This window comes from Trachurus japonicus, chromosome 2 (genome assembly GCF_045865225.1).
Source record: "Trachurus japonicus isolate A0001 chromosome 2, Traja_1.0".
Lineage (NCBI taxonomy): Eukaryota > Metazoa > Chordata > Actinopteri > Carangiformes > Carangidae > Trachurus > Trachurus japonicus.
In genome coordinates, this window is record NC_140908.1 from 8722939 (window position 1) to 8743077 (window position 20139).

General features: G+C 41.2%; 2 protein-coding genes across 2 annotated transcripts in view; both read left to right on the forward strand.

Moving 5' to 3' along the window:
• Positions 1 to 2417: 2417 nt before the first annotated feature.
• On the forward strand, positions 2418 to 8698 carry LOC146990758 (uncharacterized). The gene is made up of 9 exons (XM_085803333.1): positions 2418 to 2502; positions 3120 to 3248; positions 5606 to 5893; positions 6122 to 6201; positions 6456 to 6633; positions 6869 to 6931; positions 7081 to 7158; positions 7257 to 7513; positions 7648 to 8698. Exons 2-9 carry the CDS (start codon positions 3167 to 3169, stop codon positions 7732 to 7734), a joined length of 1113 nt encoding a protein of 370 aa, XP_085659459.1. The 5' UTR covers positions 2418 to 2502; positions 3120 to 3166; the 3' UTR covers positions 7735 to 8698.
• A 4136-nt stretch (positions 8699 to 12834) lies between these two features.
• ptgfrnb (prostaglandin F2 receptor inhibitor b) overlaps positions 12835 to 20139 on the forward strand; it is a 60200-nt gene continuing 52895 nt past the window's right edge. Inside the window, exons 1-3 of the mRNA XM_085798977.1 lie at positions 12835 to 13303; positions 18093 to 18205; positions 18746 to 19004. Coding sequence (XP_085655103.1) covers positions 13252 to 13303; positions 18093 to 18205; positions 18746 to 19004 — 424 coding nt within the window. The 5' untranslated portion in view covers positions 12835 to 13251. The remainder of the gene's footprint in view (positions 13304 to 18092; positions 18206 to 18745; positions 19005 to 20139) is intronic.

Genomic DNA, 20139 nt, shown 5'->3' on the forward strand with positions numbered 1-20139 from the left:
CAGGTCTGTGCGGTGTCTTCGGTCTGATGTACAGACAAGTTGGACCGGAGCAGTGGAAAAATAACTGCTCTATTTATAAAGGCCCATTTAACAGAAGAGGGTCATCTGTGTCCCTCGCAGGGACACAAACAGTCCGCCTGTCCCCCTGCTACCAAGAACTCATTCCATCACAAGATCACATCAGGACTCGTAACTACCTGCTTCCCGCCCCTTTACATGCTGTCACATAAAACAGAGATGCCGTAAATCAAAGTTTAAGAGCTCGATCAGGTTTAAAGCCGGGACCAAGTCCAACCCAGAGCTGCTATCATCCAAACTCTTGACCTCATGTCATATGTAAGAATATAAACAGCAGTTTGTTCATAACAAAACGTGTTATTGTTTTCACCTTGTGAGTGGATGTGGTTCATAGTTATGGTGACACCTACTGCAGCAGGAACCAGCACAGAGTCTGTCTAATGAGTTTGAATATTACTCCGTTTGGACACTTCGACTGATATTTCAGCAGCATCACAGTGCGATAGTTGAGTTGTGACAAGCACAAGAAATAAAATGGTGCCACTCTGTGGACAACTGCACCTACTGCATCACTGTCGGTGTATGACGTGTGACTTGCTGCCGTTGGATAAGATGTTATAATGTGAAAATGAACCAATTATCACCTGCATTTTAAACAGATTATGAAATTCAATGCAGTATGATAGTATTCAAGTGATTTTTGATAATACAGGATGTTTTTGTTGTTGCTGTTGTGGCTCCTACATAAAAGTTGCTGCTTTGTTTTGGTAACGTCTGTGGTTATTGGTGGTGTTTTGATTGTGCAAGCCCTCGAGTTCTTTTTTGGAAATTACACATTTTGACCACTAGGGGGCAGATGATACCTGGCTCTGTGACTGTAATGCAAAAGAAGAGCAACGGGTCTATCTGTATAAAGGCTGAGGCGATTTATCACCTCGTTTTGGTTCAATATTTCGCCTATTGAGAGGATGATCTGGTCTCTACTATATTATATTTATACTATATTCTGAACCCAGATGATCCTGTGCACAGTAAAAGAAGTAGTTTAGTTTGAGTTTATCACTTCTTCACTAGTTTTTTAAACCTAAACTCCTGTCATTTCCTATGCCTGCCTTAGAATAAAAGCCTCTCTGTGTTTATTTGTGAGAAAAGGGACATAGTATGTGGTTTGTCATACCAGAAAACATATCACTGGCCTGATAAACAGCTTAACTTCTTTACGTAGATGCTTCAAAATTCAAGCATGTATTGTTTTATACTGTAAGCAACAAAGACAGACTAAAGTTTTGTTTTTTGTTACTTGTACAGACAAGTCTTACAATGTTGATGCTTCGATCTACATCATGGAGAAACTAACACACCCAAGACAAGAAGGAAGTTCAAAGTACTAGAATTGAAACTGAAATTAGGATTGTTGGAGTTTTCTAGTTGATCAATACTCGGGCTCAATGACGACAGGAACAAGACAAGACAAGATGCAGCAGCAGCCGGGGTTTATTCAGAGACACAATCAAATATAATATAATTAATTACTAGTTTTCTACTGTTCTTATTTCACAAAACATAAAGCATTAAAAAAAAAAACATATTCAAGTGAAAAATTGAACTGACAAATTACAGAAATGGCTTCACTGATTTTATCTTTAAATAATAATAATACATTTTATTTAGAGAGCGCCTTTCACGCCACTCAAGGACACATTACAGCAGTTAAAATCATCAAGCAACACCTTGTGTCAGGGCCAGATAAGTGATGTGTTAAACCACGACAGTGAGGTGGCATTTCACGGCCCAGTCACTGCCCTATAGATAGTGTTATTTTGAATATTTATTTTTGTAAAGATAAAAAACAGGAAATTAGTTCTTCTGAGTTTCCATTTATACAATTGACATTCAGACGTTCAGGTCCTCTAATGAGTTAATCATAGCCAACGTGAAATCAACAATATAAAACATACAGCATCAAACTCATCGTTCAGAACATCTGTATCAGCTGGTGTGACAAGTTTAGTGTCCTGACATCCTCCCCCTGATGACACATTTTCTAAAGAAGCTCCTGCTTTTAGTTTCAGAGGACTAAATGTTGGGCCTCCCCTTATTATTGCCCAACCTTAATTGAGTTGCACAATAGATTCCAGTTCGAAAATTGTCATCAAAAATCTGCTTATCGGTTACGTTTTACTTTCTTTTTTGGTGTTTCTTAACTTTCCAGTTAAGCAGGCCTTGTGGTGTATAAAAGTGCTTTTGGCTCTTAATCACCACAAACTGATCTTAACTCGAGCTACACAGCAGTTAACACCTTTTCTCCTGCATTTAGTGGCATTTCGTGACATCTCGCGGTAACCACAGTAACGCGCTCAGGGGAGAACAGCGGCGCGGTGCATTTGTTCAGTGTTTTTTGTCATATCTGCTGCCAGTGCAGTCAAGAGTCAGAAGGTGGAGGAGTTCAGCGATGGTGTGTTACTTCCACTCAAACCTGCAGAGGTAAGGTGAATCTAATTATTTTTTTCATGAATTTGAGTCTATGTAAATAATATAGATGAATATGTAAATATTTTCTGAAATTAAACCTTATTAGTGTGAGTACTATCAGAGAAGTTTGGATTAGTACCAGACAGAACTTGTAAAATGAAATGAAATTGTTTTTTGGTCTGTTACTGACCTTTCCTTTGACTTTTTGACATTTTGCTAAAAAACTGCAGTGAATGTTAAGGTTATCTACAGTATATATGTATGTGTGACAGGATTTCAATGTAGAAAACCATGAGAATGAGAAGAAGTTTAAACCTTGAAAAGCCAGTTTTTGACAATGTCCCAGATTCTGAAGTAGAAAAGGAAGTGGTTTCAAACTGATAATTTGATAATTTCTACAGTTTAAGTTGGTGCACACATAAAATGTGGTGTTTGTAAATGTGTTTTGTGATTTTTAAATAGGCCTCAGATTGTATTTTTAGCCTGTGAAGCAGTAGAAGTAGAATAAAAGGTGTGCTTCACTCTCCTTGTTCTAAATTTGTGTGGTTTGCTTTGGATCACTTCCTTTAGAAACCATACACATGCACATGTATATGCACAAAAGAGGTAATCTTACTGCGCTCTGACAGGAAATAACCTTGATGCTGGAAAGCGGTTGTTCGTCTCTCTGCCGCATATGATGAAGACGAATATGATGAAGATGGCTGCTGTCTGTGAAATATTTCTTCTACTGCTCTGCTGGTCCATCACCTCAGCAGGTACTGTACACTTTAACTTTTACATACAAGAGTAGTAAGGCTTTATTTGTAGGACACAAATGTTTTTAGGTTCTTAATTAGCATCAGATTTCAAAACTTAAAACGTTGATTACCATGAGGTTTCTAAAAGCATATAGTCTTAAAGAAAAAGAATATTTGTTAAAAAAAAAATTGTTTGAACTTTCAAATGATTCTTTTTTCATTCCCAGGTGTTTGTTCTGTTCTTTAACTACAAATTATGACCACTTCTCAAGTAAATCAATTCAAATTTGACTATAATACTGACAAAGACTCACAAAAGATAAGTCAATATTAAAGTCCAGTCTTCACAGCTCTTGTACTAAAAGGGAATTGATAAACATACTGTACTGAACTGAAGTTCCTGAAATAGGCAGCGCTGAGAGTTCAGTCGCCTCCGAGGGGGCCACTGACATGAAATAGTATCTACAGTTGTGCTACGACCAAACAGTTAGTATAAATGGCTTTCTAAATTTGTTCTTTTATTGATGGGTGTCACTTCAACAAAACGTTGTGGCATGATTGTAGCGAGAGCAAATTGAAACCTCCACCAGAAATATGTCAGACACAGAGTAGACGAAAAAAGTAATTCAGCTGAAGCGCAGCTTAAACCTGCTGATGTGGTAACATTGGTCTGTGATGAAGGTTAACAGGAAACTCAGCTTAAGTGTTTACAGGACAAATGACCTGCAGTGCTCAACACAGAAATAGATCAGTGTGGTTTCAGCAGAAAGAACGCACAAAGTATTGCTGCACTGAAGCCCTGCACATTAAAATCACATCAAAGGTGGAACATCAACAATTACTGATACTAAATACTAAATCCCCTCTTTAAATTCATATAAAACATTGAGGATTGACCTAAAAACAGGTTTATATATGTTTAGAGATTGATAGTTTGTCCGAAACTACCGCAATGTTAACTCAAGTCAATATATATATGTTTTTATCATTTCAAACATAGTTCAACCAATTCATATAATCATCAAGGTACGGATTTTGTTTATTAGCAAATTAAACTTTGAGGATTATATGGCCTCAGATTTCAAAATGTCAAAGTTGATGTGGAGCCAGTCTCCTGAATAGGTTGAAAATAAAGGTGTGAAGTTGTGGTTGCTATGTGAGGTCTTCACATGTTTTGTCTCTTACTTCCTGGAAATAGCATGAAGTTGTTTGTGGTTTTTTGTACAGAGTAAGACTAAAGCTGCTTCAGAGGGCAGATATAGTTTCTGAGATCACTAGTCAGCTTAACGCTACATTTTAAAATCATTTATCGTGCTTTTGATATCATGTATCCCAAGATAATGGTGCAACTTGGTCACTATTTAACGTAATAGTTCTGGGACTTCTCCTTCTATCAGAACTGAGAAGAATCAGTCCCAAAATCTGACCTGAATAGATGAGAGACTCACATTTTCTTTAGATAATAAGACATTTAATGATTACTGTATGAAGTAAGAATCTCATGTCTTCATAACAGAGAGAGGACTTAAAAACCTCATAATGAGCGGGTGCCGGGTGGTGCATTGGAAACCTTGAGCTCCTTTCCACTTCACAGACCTGTAGAAGTCATGAATTGCATCATTTGACTTCCTCTCAGTTTGATCTCAAGTGGAAGAAAATAACGATGCTCAATATCAAACCCGTTGGTTTGGGGTTTTGATGATAGAATCTTCTCTAGACATTATCTTTAGAAGATGTAGGATTCTGCTGCAATGAGGAAAATTTTATTATTTTCTAATGACTCAGAATGTATATGTACCACAGATGACGTTTTTGTTATATGAAAAAATATTAATGTCTGCCCCTTGATTCACAAAACCATGAGTTTCCTGTTGGCCACCATCACATAAATTGACACTGCTATATTGATTGGTAGCGAATCAAATTTTTGATTTACAGATGAAAAAATGTCAGTCCCAACTCATATAAATGCTTCTTTTTTTACATGTTTACCAAGATAAGGACCTTTAGCTTGTGAACTAGCTGTTTAGACACTTATCGTGTGGGAGTGTGATGAGAACGCGGCTTTTCTGCAGCCTGTGGTCTGGACACATCATCCATCCTTGCACCATTTGCAGCGAGTTGAAGCAACCTGATTTGGCTGCAGAGTTTCACTCGGTGGAGTTTTGTCTGTCTCAGATTTCCTGCACTTGCAGTTTCAAACACACACACACACACACACACACACACACTCAGGAGGACAGTGCAAGTCAGTTATTAGCAGTTGAACATATCAGTAGCAATGAAGTTGAGTTTGATGAGTTGTGACTGTCACTGTGCCATGCCATCTGTCTGACTCTCCATCATATTTCTTCTCCTTTCTTTCTGCTCCAAAGGTTCCAGTAAATGCGACATTTACGCCGCAACAGGAACGAACGTTACAGTGCCCCTTAACCAACAAATACCGGAAAATTACAAACTGAGATGGAAGCACGGTGATAAAGTAATCTTGGATCGTAGAGGCGCCAAGTTTAGCGTGGGTGACAGTGGTGATATTCATCAGAACGGATCCCTGAAGCTGACAAAAGTTCAGAAGGAACAGTCGGGGTCATACACACCAGAGGCTTTCTCACCGAGTGGAACAGCAGTGAAGGACTTGAAGATCATAAGTTTATGTGTACTGGGTAGGTAACAGCAGTTTAAAAGCCAATTTCCTCTGTTTATCTATCAGTCTGCATCTTCCTGTCAATTGCTGCCACTTCAACATTCGGATCAGATATTGTTAGTATAGCCAACTAAAATCACTAAAGAACCGTTATTATTTAACATTCTATGATGATGACTGTGTCATTAAATGCATAATGTGCACTACTATCAATAGTTAATCTAATCAAATCATCTACACTGTACAGATCCTGTCCCAAAACCTAAAGTCACACAAAAGTGTTCACAGTCCAAAGCCGAAGTGGAATTTACCTGCACAGTTACTAAGGTGAGAACAAACATCCAATGTCTTTCATTTACAAAGTTGTTGGGGCCATGTAAAATAAAGAATGTATGATTATTCTGTCTTTGCATGCACAGGAGGAATGTCACTTTTTCTGTATCTATTTGGGTTGCTACTGTATCACTCTGCTATTTTTGAAACAAGGAAACTTACCATATCAAAATAAAAGCCCTGAGAACAAATCTGACACTGTTAATGGTGCGCCTCTAATCTATCCATGAATTATATTTTTTACACAGACAGACCCAGGTGTCACTTTTAAATGGTTTATGGGTGACAAGGAAGTGGAAAAGCAAATAGTTCGAACTCTGAAACAAAAAACCAAAGATGTGGAAACCATACCCATCAAATGCAGGGTCGCCAACGAAGCCAGCAATCAGACCAGTGACGATGTTACACAAACATGCGTTACGCCTGGTGAGTGTGACCATGTGTTTCCACATACAAATCTATGATACAAATCACAGTTGGACTACTTTTTATTTGTGATCTACAGCTGATTGGTGAGTATTGATGAGAGCTGCTAGATATTCAACATGTTAGCTGAATACATACTTTTCAGTTTATGGCATCTTTAAATTATTTTGACAAAGCATTGGTACATTTGAGGTGTTGCTTTCAAACTGTTGACTCCCCATCTCTCCTCCTGAAGGCTTTGTTTTCCCTGAAGAAGTACTGGGAGTTAGTGTCTGGATTTTTGTGGCCGGTGGAGCAGGTAGGTTTTTTCTCCTTTGTTGCTCCTTGGGTTTAGCATGTCACCAAGTTTTCAGTAATGTAGTTATGTACAAATGCAGCTGAATTAATCCTAAAACAACTACATCTACTTTTATATGTCAAATAATCATGAATCTCTATCCTCATCAGGTATTGTTCTTGTGCTGATTCTCATCACCATTATTTGCTGTGTCCGGACTAGACGGAAAAAGACCATGCGAGTTAAGGGTAAGATTTTTTGTTTCTGTTAGCTTAGTTTTCTTGTCACCGTTTGAGTGTTTATTATAGGTATCAACAGCGTCCCATAATCTATGCTCATCTTTCAGACGAGGAGGAGCTTCGTTTGGGATGGACCAATCCCCAGCAACAGCAGCATCAGCACCAACACCAGCACCAGCACCAGCACCAGCATGAGCATCAGCAGAATCTTCATCCCGATCATCCTCACCGTCACCATCACCATCACCAGCAGCAGCAGCCGGCTGGACACACTGGTCCTCGCCAGCAGCGCTCCAAGCAGCCGCGCCCCAGAGCCCCCGACCCCACCAACGGTCAACCTCAGCCCAGCCCCAGGAGAGCACAGGTAGGAGGTTAAAGTCATTTTAAGTAGTGACTTGTGTGGGATTTGATTTTCACACCCAAGCGTGACGCTGATGAGGAGGCTGCTGGTTACCAATGTGGCATCTGATCTAACCCTGACTGTTCCCTTCCCCTCAGCCCCCGAAACCGCCCAACGATGATGATGAACAGCCTCCTCCTCTTCCTCAGCCCAGGAAGAAAGGTCCCAAAACACCAAGAATGTGACGTGATGTGAGTGTCACAGTTTAGAGAAACATAACCACTCCTCCTTTTTCTGGGTTGTTCCATTTTTTTCCCCCAGTTCACTCATCTTGTTCCTTTTTCTGCAGCAAGGACCAGTGAACTCACTTTATTTCAGTGATTAACGCCAGGATGTGATGAGAACCACACTGAACTCAGACTATGACTCATAAGCCTCCGTTTTATCATGCTGGTTAAACTAGGACTGAGCCAACATGTGTCTTTTAGTCCTCAGTATTTATTTGCTAAGACAACTCTTGATAAATTGTCTTGTTTTTCGTCTCAAGATATCAAACTTTGATTCTTTCTCCGTTCTCCTTTCACTCTGAGAAAAAGAGGAAAGCCTCCATGATGATTAAAAAATGCCGTTACAGTAATGTGACAATGACATATCTCAAACTGTTATCCAGTGCTCCTGAAAGGGTTGTTTTTTTAAAACATTATTTTTTGTGATTAACATTTTCTTTATGCTTAAGTAAATTACATGTATGTACATACAGTATGTCAACATACAAAATACAAATCACTGCAGAACAATGTATGTACTTTTTTGAGTTTTTTTTTTTCTTTACATATACTTATTTTTTATGCAGTTGTTATATCTGGAAATGAATAATACACCATAACACAGAATAAAAGTGACTCATGAAAGTCTGGCAACTTCACGGTGACATCCAGACTCCAGGAAGTTACTGCGGTAGTTAGTTACTGTCACTTGGAAAAATACGAACTACTTTTATGTATTAATTCTCATTTTTCATATACGTCTTTCAAGGAAATGTTACAAAAGATAGATCCCATCCCCAGAAAAACTTTGTTACTTCTGCTTTATTTTCAAAATAATCCAAGTAAGTGTCATGCATTCATTACAAAGAAAAACATACTAGGAAACAAGACAGCTTAAAGGCTGCATTCGTCTTTAATTTATCCGTGCCTTTTCATTGTATTGTATGCATCAATGTATGTACTGTCAGTATGAAGCTGTTTCTTGAAACTGTTTTTTAATTTTTTTAATAAATGTTTTGATAAATGATGAATTATGCTGTGAGTTTCCAGTGACATATGAGTGGGTGAAATGAAATTTTCAAACTGCGTCATTTTCACTTCTGCAGCTGGTTGTGTTTCAGGCGGAAGGCTCTGAACAATGCAGGCGGGCGGTGTGTGTGTGTGTGTGTTTGTGTGTGTGTGTGTGTGTGAGCGCACTTGTGACAGTCACATATCCTGTGTGTTTTAGCTGAAAATGTATTTGTGGTTTGAGTGCTGGGTGCACAAATGCGGAGTTTCTGCTGAGTGTGAGATTATCTGTCAGTTTTGTTTGTGTCTCTCTGAAAAACTCTGCTCTTATCACAAAACTGTGAACAGAAGGTGTGTTGCATTATGTTGTGATGGTGCATATTTTTTTGTATTTTGCATCTTCTGTACATCATCATTTATTTCAGGATTAATGTGACTTGGCTGTTACAATACTGCGATTTCCCATTGGGATTCATTAGCAAGGTGCTCTGTTTCAGTCGGAGAAAGTGGCTATTACTGTAATCTATAGCTATTTATAACTGGAAAGAGCATTTCCGGAAACGGAAAATGCGTGTGAATGCTGAAAGCCATTGCTGAACCATGCTGAATTAGCAGAAGGAATTGGCAAAGACATGCAAGAAGCATGTCTAAGGCAGGAATTGAACCCACAACTTCATTACTGGTAACCTGACACACTAACCTTTTGGCCACAGAGCTCCTGAGTTACAATGAGCTTTATACTGTGGGGAATGAAAGACTGTCCAATGACAGTTGACTAGTTGGAATTAAAAGTCAAGCCATGATGTGACGGAGGCAGGAATCGAACCCTTGACCTCATAAGCAATAAACCTTAACTCTGCCACTCAGCTACAGAGAACACACACTTATCAAGACTGTTGTCATTCATTGTAATGTGATGATGTGCTGCAAAATGTGGTACGAGCAATCAATCAGTCTCTTAACGAACACCTGTAGCTAATTGAAAACGGGGAAGGGGAGGTGAATTCTGCCTGTGACGTCCATTAGTGGGCAGCGCAGAACAAGAAATGATGGATACAAATCATTCAAGACTTTTGCTATTCTCTGCTGCTTTCTTGGTTTTCAAAGTTCCAGTGCATTTAAATCTTAGAGCAGTGGTATAAACAAGAAACATGTTAACACAAACCAAGATAGAAAGAGGTAAAGAGGAAAGGTGAAGGGGGGGGGGGCATATGCATTATCAAGGTTGCTCATGCAAGATTTGAAAATAAGCCAGACCAAGTGGTATTAGTTTAAGTTCAAAGAGACTGATACACTAACAAAGTTGTTTGGGTGGGGTTCAAACCAGGGATCTGCGGGTTGGTAAGCAGCCACCTTACCACTGGACTACAGCAATACTACAGGAAACTGGAGGTTGAGACTTTGATGAATGTGAGCTCATTCAATGATAGCCGAAAGCTTAGCAAAATAGTAGAAAAAACAGCAAGAAGTAGAAATAGAGAACTTCTGTGCAAGGTGTGACTATTTTTTGTGAATTTAGACAAAGTATAATGTCATTGAATGAATTAAAACTGAATTAGCAGAAGAAATTGACAAAGACATGTGGAATGGCATGCAAGGAACCTGTCTAAGGCAGGAATTGAACCCACAACTTCATGACTGGTAACCTAACACACTAACCTTTTGGCCACAGAGCACCTGAGTTACAATGAGCTTTATACTATCAGGAATCAAAGACTGTCCAATGACAGCTGAATAGTTGAAAGTCAAATAATGACTTGACATGACTGAGGCAGGAATCAAACCCATGACCTCATGATCAGCCCCGGGCTTACCCCGTGGCCCTAATAAGCAAGAAGTAGAAGGTGTGACTATTTTTGGTGAATTCAAACAAAGTAATGCCCTTTCCAGTGAGTTACAACTGACCTCCTTCTACTCTGCTGTTAAAGAATTGTACTGGGGTGAATGGCAGAGAGAGAGCACCCAGACTGTCATTCCAATAATGTCCAAAAAAAGCTGCACGTTTTGATATTTTAATTGTTGAAATAGCACAAAGTATGAAGGACTAGTTAAAGACCAAAAAAGGGAAGAAGAAAATGGCCAAACTGAATAACAATAGTGTGAATGCTGAATAACATGGACGGATGGATGGATGGATATTTAAAATAGAAAGATACACTGAGTAGAAACATCCACTGAAGTCAACAAGAAAACCAAACTGACATGATTTTGTATTGATTCATTACATCCACTAGGTGGCAGTGCTGCTTCATGTTCACATGAGGAGTCAAAGCACAACTTTGATTCCCTCATGTCACTTTCACTCATGTTGCATGCAGTGTCTCTATGTATTTTGGTTCTTATTGGAGTGAGAATACAAAATACATCCTTTAAACAAATGTTGAGAATCAAGTTTTTTAGTTGTATTTAATTGTGAAAGGTAGCATCAGAATTATTTAATTTAGGGAAGTTTAGGACTGACTTAAAAAGTAAATCAACCATCATAAAGTGTATTAAAAATACATTAGATGATGTCTGCAGCTTTCTGATTTAAGTCTCAAATGCAGAGGACATTCTGAGTTTAGTGTTTTATCATCTTGAGGCGTCTGGCAGTGACTTGTTAGAAGTAAATGGGTGTTAGTCCATTAAAAAGCAGATCCAGTGCCAAGAATCCCTGGCCTAGTTAATGACTGATAGGGGAGTAGGACAGTGAGATAAGACTGCTGTGTCCTTTGTGTGTGTATGTTAGTTTGAACAGATGTTGTGTGACAACAGATGCTGCCGTGTTGAGACCACATACAGTATAGTAAGCTACTCGCACAGGCTCGATTCCTCAGTGCCACACACACACACACGGTTAAAAATAGGAAAGTCAAATGTATCACAGTGGCCGACCCGTGAAGTTTTAACCTTTGACCCCGAGGTCATAAAGCTAAACTTCTCACCTCCTCTCGACCTCCTCCTGCTCCTGTCGGTGGTGAACTTTGCCCTGCCCTGTCGCTCTGTGTAAATACACCGTGTGGGTCCGACCACAGGACAGTAACTGACAGCAGGAATCTGCCAACAAGCCTGCAGGAAAAAAGGAAATTAAACACCTGATATGGAAATGTGGTTTCATATTTCACTACAAGATATTTTCTTTGTAAACAGGTCATTTGTGTATTTATTGCTAGTATAGACAAAAAAAAGTATTTTTTAACTACACACTGTGAAATGTGTAGTGCAAGATCCTCCTCCTTTCCACACCTTCTTCTAAATAAACTTCCTCTTCACCTGTCACTCCCCTTTCTTCATTATAATCCATTTTTCTCTTCTTCTAAAAACCTCCAGTGTCTGAAACAACCCAGGGAATATGTTTCATTTATTTCTTATACTGTGATTTATCAATGAAGCCTGGCAGATGTCTTGATAGTGTCATTATAGTGTACCACAGATGTGTTTATCTTTTTGCTTTTGGCCCATATTGGATGGAGCTAGTCATTTTAGACCATGTTTTTCCAATATGATTTACATTGTTAGAATATTTAGTGTGTGCAGTCTGTTGACTAGTTACTGTATATGAATGTATGTTTATTTCTGTTTTGGTAAAGCACCTGTTGATGTGGTGAAGTGATGAGCTTGTTGATGATGAGATATTAAAAATACCATGGCACAGTGAAGAAATCATGGCTGAAACTTAGGTGCATGTTGTATTTAGCTGAAAATAGGAGCATTAAACACAGTATTTACTTTTTTCTGCAGATCCTTTGACCTTTTAAGTGAATCGGTCAAGTCTGGAAAATTACCATCAGATTCAGATACTCCCCCTCTAATTAATATGAAAGGAGGCTCCCACATGCTTGAGTTTCACACTGCAGACTTTCATAGTTGAAAGACATTTACTACAAACCTTATGCAAACTATTGGAAATAAATAGATATTAAATCAATGAGAGTCGGATCGATTACATTCAGGCTGGTGCAACATCTGATCTGACACCAGGAGTAGTCTAAACACTGTGGCAGATCCAGATTGATGTGGGAATCTCTCCCTCCACCTGGGACCTCCTCTCTCTCTCTCTCTCTCCACTCCTCCTCCTGCAGACCGACACCTAACTTCCGGCCTCTCTCTCTCTCTCCCTCACTCTGTCTCTCTCTCCCCCCTCTCTCGCCCCTGTGAGTCTCTCTATCCCCCCCCCCCTCTCTCTCTCTCTCCTGCTGGCCCCCCATTCCCACACACTCATTGATCCGGCGGTCCGGTGGCCCAGCGTGTGTGTGTGTGCGGACCATGTAAACGCTCCCGTCGGGATTCGGACCCTTTATTTTCTGCAGGATTAGGACCCATAGGTGTGCGCATCCGTGTAGCTCGGTGGCTCCGCCCGGTGCGCGGTCTGGACCGACCGCACACATCTGAAGAGTTTTATTGGATTGCCCGACAGCGGCGGGAGAGGACTGCTCTTACCCCGCACACAGGACAAAGGAACCGAGGGGGATTTAAAGGAGAAAAAGAACAGAGTGAAAGAACAGAGGGATGAAAATGGATAACTGCATGATCGGACTCGTCTTTGGGCTTTTAATGCTTGGTAAGAAACGGCTCCTTGCTTCACCATTAGCGGCTAATTAACTCGGATACATACCGCTGTTGTCCTGGCTGTGGAGCCCGATGTTGAACCGCGTTTAGAAATCTGACAATTCAGTCTTTACGTGCTTGTGTGCGCATGAATACAGGTTATTTAAGACGAGTTGAAGTATTTCTCACATCCTACAGATCTGTCAGCCGGATCGGTGTATATCCAGTGTAATTAAAACCTCTTAATTTGACTTAATTGTAACTTTTCTGTGGGTCCCCACTGACAGCTACTATATCATCCCCTGTGCTTTCTAATGGGAGAAGTTAGGCAGTGCAACAAGCGATTGGATGCGTAAAGTGTGATATTAAGTGAAAAACAAGGGTTATTTGTTGTATTGAATGAAGCCGAATCCAAGAGTTTATCCAAGACATTGGAGAAAATACATCAGATTTTCTCTCTATAGACATCGGCATGTGATAAGAAGTGGAAAAGGCTTAAATGCTGCATTAGTAGATGGAGTTTGGTACTGAAGTCTCTCCCTGTGAGGACAAGCTGCACCTATTTTCCCTTGTATGAGCTGTCTCACTGTGTACAAAGGCTGTTTAGCTAAAGCAATGATGTCACTTCATCTGCTGCCAAATGAATCACCTATAAGATTAATAAAGCATTATAACAACAGGAGGAGGAGGAGGCTTAATACGGAATTACCAGCTCTTCTATTTCACTGAAGTGGAAGAAGCCTGTGTGTGTGTGTGTGTTTGACACCGACTGCCTTCATACCTGACATGACAATCTGAGAGGAAAATAGTCTAAGTTTTATGTGCTGCCTCCCAGAAAGGCTGTACCTCCATTAAGACCAATCAAGCAGCATGAGGGGACCGGCTCTGACAGGGTCCCATAAAAAAAAACCAGACTAGGTTGAGCGTCATGATTAGGGTTATTATTGGCCTGGTAATCATACCAGAGTCAAACTGGGCTGACTAATTACCACACTGGTTTGAAGCAAAGGCCCTGATCCTAATGCATTGGACTGTTTATTACCTCGGAGACAAATCAGGGCTTGTTCTCTGGCCTTGTTTCCACCTCGGGGTTGAACAGGACTCACTGATACTGAAGTTGCCATATGTTAGTGAGCAGAACAGTGAATGTCTTAGGGGCCCCCTGTCAGTGTGTGTGTCAGAGAGGGACTTGGCTTAAATTAGTGCGGTGTAAGATGATCAAATGTCGCCAGCACTCCTGTGGTGTGTTATTCTGCAGGTGTGTGTGCGCGCGCGTGTGTGTGTGTGTGTGTGTGTATCCTGGCACCAGAGAAGTGACAGTGTCTGCAGTGTGCGAATGACTTCCCTATATCATGAACCCACTTCAACCTGTTCCACTTCAAATGAGATTGAAACTCACTCGTCTGCTCTCAGGAGGATAAAACCTTTGAGATGGTTTTTGTCTTCTCTCTCAGTCTGACCACAGACCTTCATCTCATTTCTCCTCCTCCAACAACCCAGAGAACATTTTACTGTACATGTTTTCCCACAGTGATTCGTCAAAGCAGCATGACAGCCCCATTGATATTTTCATTATAGATGTGTTTTTTTGGTCCACATTGGTTACAGCTAGCTGTTTGAGCCTTTATTTCCCATGTGGCTTAAATTTATACAGTAGAAGTCAATATCCATTAGCTTGTATTGTATTGTATCTGTTTATTGACCTTGACTTTCAAACATACAGACTAATATTAACCTGTACAGTTTGAGCGTCACGGCAGATGAGGACAAAGTTAAAACTTGTTTAGAGCAAGTCGATTGTGACGTTTCCACATTGCATTAAATGTACAGGCTGTCTTTGGTTTGATCACTCCAGATTTGACAAACAGGTTTCTGTTGCCACGGCTAACAGGCAGGTTATTATCAAATCCAGTTTCAGCTAACCTGACTCAGGGACACACCACAGTGACGTGCAAAATGTGTGTCACCGTCTCCTTCTTTTTATTTTTTCCATACAGGCTCTTTAGTTGATAATCACACCCTGAGTGTCTTCAGGCTTCGCTGGCTGTGCTGTATTGGTCTCGGGAGAGACAGACAGGCAGGCAGGCTGGAAATTGAGTTTGAAAACCACATCTTTCAGCACCTGGCCCAGCAACTTTGAGTCTCTCAATTTTAGTGATGAATGGCTCCATCACCTATTACCATATTCTCATACACACACACACACACACACACACACGTTTACTGTATATTATGGTTATTTTGTGATGTGGCGCAGCATAATTCGTATCACAGCCATGCAAGCAAAGGAAAGGTCCGTGCATGCAGCAGAGAGGAAGTGGCTATTCAGACAATAATAAGCATTGATTGGTTGCACGTATTGAAAAATTTAAAATTTGAATGGGACTGGATGTTTCTGAGTTGAATAAATAACATGACATTGTGGTACACCAGCAACCTTATCGTAGAAATAGACGTTTTCTATTTGTTTGATGTCGTAAATGACTCATCGTCTTTCTTTTTTTTTCTTTTTTTACTTTTATAATTACATCGTCAGACTCCCCTCAGAAACCACACTCTCTGTGGTTTATCTGATTAAACCGTAGACCGCTTCTGACAGAGATGGTAAACTCGAGCGGAAGCGTACAGTATGGTTTTATGTGATGCTTATTTCACCGTGACTTGTTACTTACTATAGCAGAAAAAGCTCACACTCAGCAGCCTCACACACACACACACACACGTAACACCAGGCCAGCTGCCAAAAGCCCAAGTATTGATGGACCATACAGGCTCAGAACTTGTTGATGAGGCAGATTTTTGTAACCAGAGCTGATCCAGGTACAGATTGTTGCTGTTTTGTGGAACTTGCAACTTCTTAAGTGTTATCAGTTCTTAAGAGGCAAGACTTTCATCTAATAATACTGCATAAAATTGACTATTTTAATCCAGTTGCAGGGTAAGATGGTCAAAATAAAAGTCTGACCGAGCAGTTTCTGCTGCTTTGCCAGAACCACATGAAGAAAAAACAGTCAAAATCAATACAACACAACCAGATATAGAAGTTTTCTTTGTTGCATTTTCTTGTTTTGCTTCCCAAACTTGGCAACCAACCAACACTGACTCAGGTGACATCACTCAAGGCGATTTATCAGATACCTCATAATCTCCTCTGACCCATTTTACCCGATATAAAATGACCACAGTTGCATGGAGGTAAACTGATTATAAATTAGAGACAATGAGAGCAGGTTTTGGATGGGTGCACTGTATGTGGAGACACCATGTGTTTTAAAATACTGTGGTGAGGATTTAAATCAGACTCTGAGCACCGGATTTGCTGCCAGCTTTTAGTTCTTGACAGTTTTCAGTACTGGGATCTGAAAACACATTTCAGCACTGAAGGTCGACACCTGGCTCTACTTTGTCTGTTTGCTTTTCTCTGCAGTCAACACTGTGCTGAGAAAACCTGCCAGGAAACAGACCGTGTCCAAGTGGTAGTTTATTAATTAATATTCTCATCGCTCACAGACCCTGCAGCTCGTAGCAGCATCTCCGCTTTACCTTCAGCTGAGTGCAGAGACGTCAGGGTCAGCGTGGGGAGTGTGAAGGCCCCGAAAGCCAGAGGCAGGAAGTGTCAGCGAACCGACCGACTCCACTGATCTGGTTCAGACGGTGCCGTGTTGCTACACGCTTCACTCAGCTGGAATGTCAGGAGACTCTGACGCTCGCTCTGCGTTAAACTCTTCCTCACTCTCTGCTGCTGCTGCTTTCTGCTGTTGGCGAATCTTTGAAATCTGCTGGAAAGCTGCCACAAGCCGGGCTCGCTCGCTGCTCTTCGCCAGACGAAATGATGTGTGTGTGTGTAGAAAAACATGTACAGTACAGTACACACTGTATGCAATTCAGGTTTTAGCACTGTCAGCGTCATTACCGATCACTCACCCGTCACTCAAGTTGCAACAAGCCCTGGATATGTGTGTGTTTGTGTGTTTGTGTGTGCGTCATGCTGTGCGTGTCGAAGCAGGGACGTCGCGTTCAGACACCTGTAAAGACTGTAATAGTCCATGTGAGGCTTCGTCAACATTTGTCATTCATCAGCCTTTTCGTTTATAAACTGGCTGTGATATTACACTGACAGTTAGTCATCAGCCTTGTGATTAGCTCCTAATAGAACAAGCACATTAAAGGGATACTTCACCCAAAATAGATCATTCACCAATTTTCTCGAAAAGTTCTCCAAACCCTTCCTTGGCATGACGGTGAGTAGAAAATTGGTGAATTGGGGCGGTGTTTAGCTCAGTAGGTAGAGCACCTGTCCCATGTGTAGAGGCTATAGTCCTCGCTGCAGGTTCGAGTCCCGCGTCGGACAGCCCCATCCTGCGTGTCATTCCCCCCTCTCTGCCTCCCATTTCTTGTCACACTCTGAACTGTCCTATCTTTTTTATTTTATTTTATTTTTTAATATATATTTTTTAGGGGCTTTTCCGCCTTTAATGTACAGGATAGTTGAGAGAGACAGGCAATGGGAGGCAGAGAGGGGGGGAATGACACGCAGAATAGGGCCGCTCGGTGCGGGATTTGAACCGGGGTTGCCTGCAGAGGACTATAGCCTCAACACATGGGGCGGGTGCTCTACCAACTGAGCCAAACACTACCCCTGTCCTATCTAATAAAGGCATGAAAAAGCCAAAAAAATATACTTAAAAAAAAAAAAAAAAAAAATTGGTGAATTATCGATTTTGGGTGAAGTATCCCTTTAAATATTTCTCAACACATCTGTACAAAGCTTGGGTGTTGAATTTCTCTTCCTGTCCCTCCAGGTGGGTGCTCGGCCCGAGTGGTGACGGTGTCTCCTGGTCCATTAATCCGGGTGGAGGGTCAGCCCGTCTCCATCAGATGTGACGTCAGGGAATATTCAGGACCTCGTGAGCAGGTAATTAATTCATATGTAGTAAACAGGGACTACTTTCATTTGCGGATTGATACAAAGCTCTTGTGAGTATTTCCAGCAGCAGGTCAGGTGTACTGTATGTGGGTCTGTGGGTTCATGTCGAAAGACGAAGTCACGTGTCGCTGCACAGTGATCCCATTTTTAAAAATCCCACAAGTCCCTGCAAATTAGAGAGCTGTTTAATTGTCAGGTGGATGTGAGCGCGGCACGTTTTAGTATTCTGTTTTAAAGGAGCTACAAATGGATCATGAAATAGTAACAGCTCCAACCTGTTGTATTAAAAATACATCAAAACAAAACGAGCCGACTTGGCGCCTCCTGAAGGATGGTGAGCGTTTACAGTTTAACCTGCAGCGGTTGGAATCATACAGTATTAAAAATGTAACATACACAGGAAAGTTAAGTGGAAATTCAGAAGATATTTTGTTGTATTTTTTGAACTGATGGTTTCTCTACTGAAATCCTTTCTGTCCTCTGAGCTGGAGCATATTCCTGATCATTATTATCCCTTCCCATATGCAGGATTTCGAGTGGATGACGGTGAGGGAGTCGAGCGGGAAGCGGACGAAGATCATCTCCACCTTCGACTCCAGCTACTCCCACTCGTCCGTCAGCAAGCGCGTGGCGTCCGGCGACATCTCGGTGGTGCGGCTCAAAGACAACGAGGTGGAGCTGAAGATCGCCGAGGTGAAGTCGCAGGACGCCGGCCTGTACTGGTGCCAAACGCCGAGCACCGACTCCGTCATCAGCGGCAACTACGAGGCTCAGGTCCAACTCATCGGTACGACACCAGTTTAATATGTTTAAATGAAGAAATAGTCATGTTTTATCACATTGTGAGCTGGCCTGGTTGTGTTAGCTGTGCTGCTTCATTTAGCAGCTCTGCTCATGACTCACTAACGCTCCACAAACTACATACACACACACTCCTGCTGCTTTAAGACAATTGCTGGCGTGTAATGTAGCTTCTACATAGACATCGCAACACGCCATGCACATGTCAACACACCCCCACGCTCACACACTCGTGGCGGGGAGCAGATGTCAGGTGGGAGAAGTTGGCTTGTGTCAAAGGAGGGCCGGGGAGACACAGATCTGTGTAGTGGAACACAAAGGCTGTGAGAGGAGAACAAGCACCATCATATGTCTTCTAATGGAGGCGGTGCACGGGGAGCCGAGTATCAGCCGGTCCTCAAACTGTTGGTAGTAGTTTGGATTTTTGTCTGCGGGCGCTGAAGCACCTTAAAAAATTCCGGGTACTGTTAGCATCTGTTTCCATTTGTGACCTCAGCGTATGCAGGAGGATGTGGAGCAGCAGAGCGAGGTCTGGGTCCGTGCCTGCTCACTGGCCCGTGGCGGCGTGCACGCTGATCTTAATCATGCATATTCTAATGAGAGGGCTGATAATTGTAAACATCTTGTAAAGAAGTATTAGACTTCCTGTCTGAGTCTTTGCACAGTAATTAATATTTAAACCCCAGCCCAAGATCACATCACATAGTGCATTATCAAATTTACACCAATTCAAAACTTTAATTACGCAATATGTTTTATTTCCTATAGATAAATAACTAATGACTGCATTAACGGTCATGTTTAGTGTAGATAAACATGCAAAAAGTTCTGTTACATTGCATTTTAGTCTGAAGACATCTGTTTTTGTAATGTTTACATCATTCCTCAATGGCAAAAAATCCAAAAGCGTTGTAAGAAACTGTAGTAATTCATTGATTCGCTCTCTCATTAAGCCTGTGTGGAGTGTATGGGAAATGTAGTGGACTTGTGAAATCGTCAAGCTCCTGTCACCGCTGCCTCCTTAATGAGGACGTCTCCTATCTGTGTGGACGACGCTGTCCTCCTGCGTTCTGTCGACAGTTATTCAGCTAATATTTGTCTCACACCTAACGTCTCTCAGC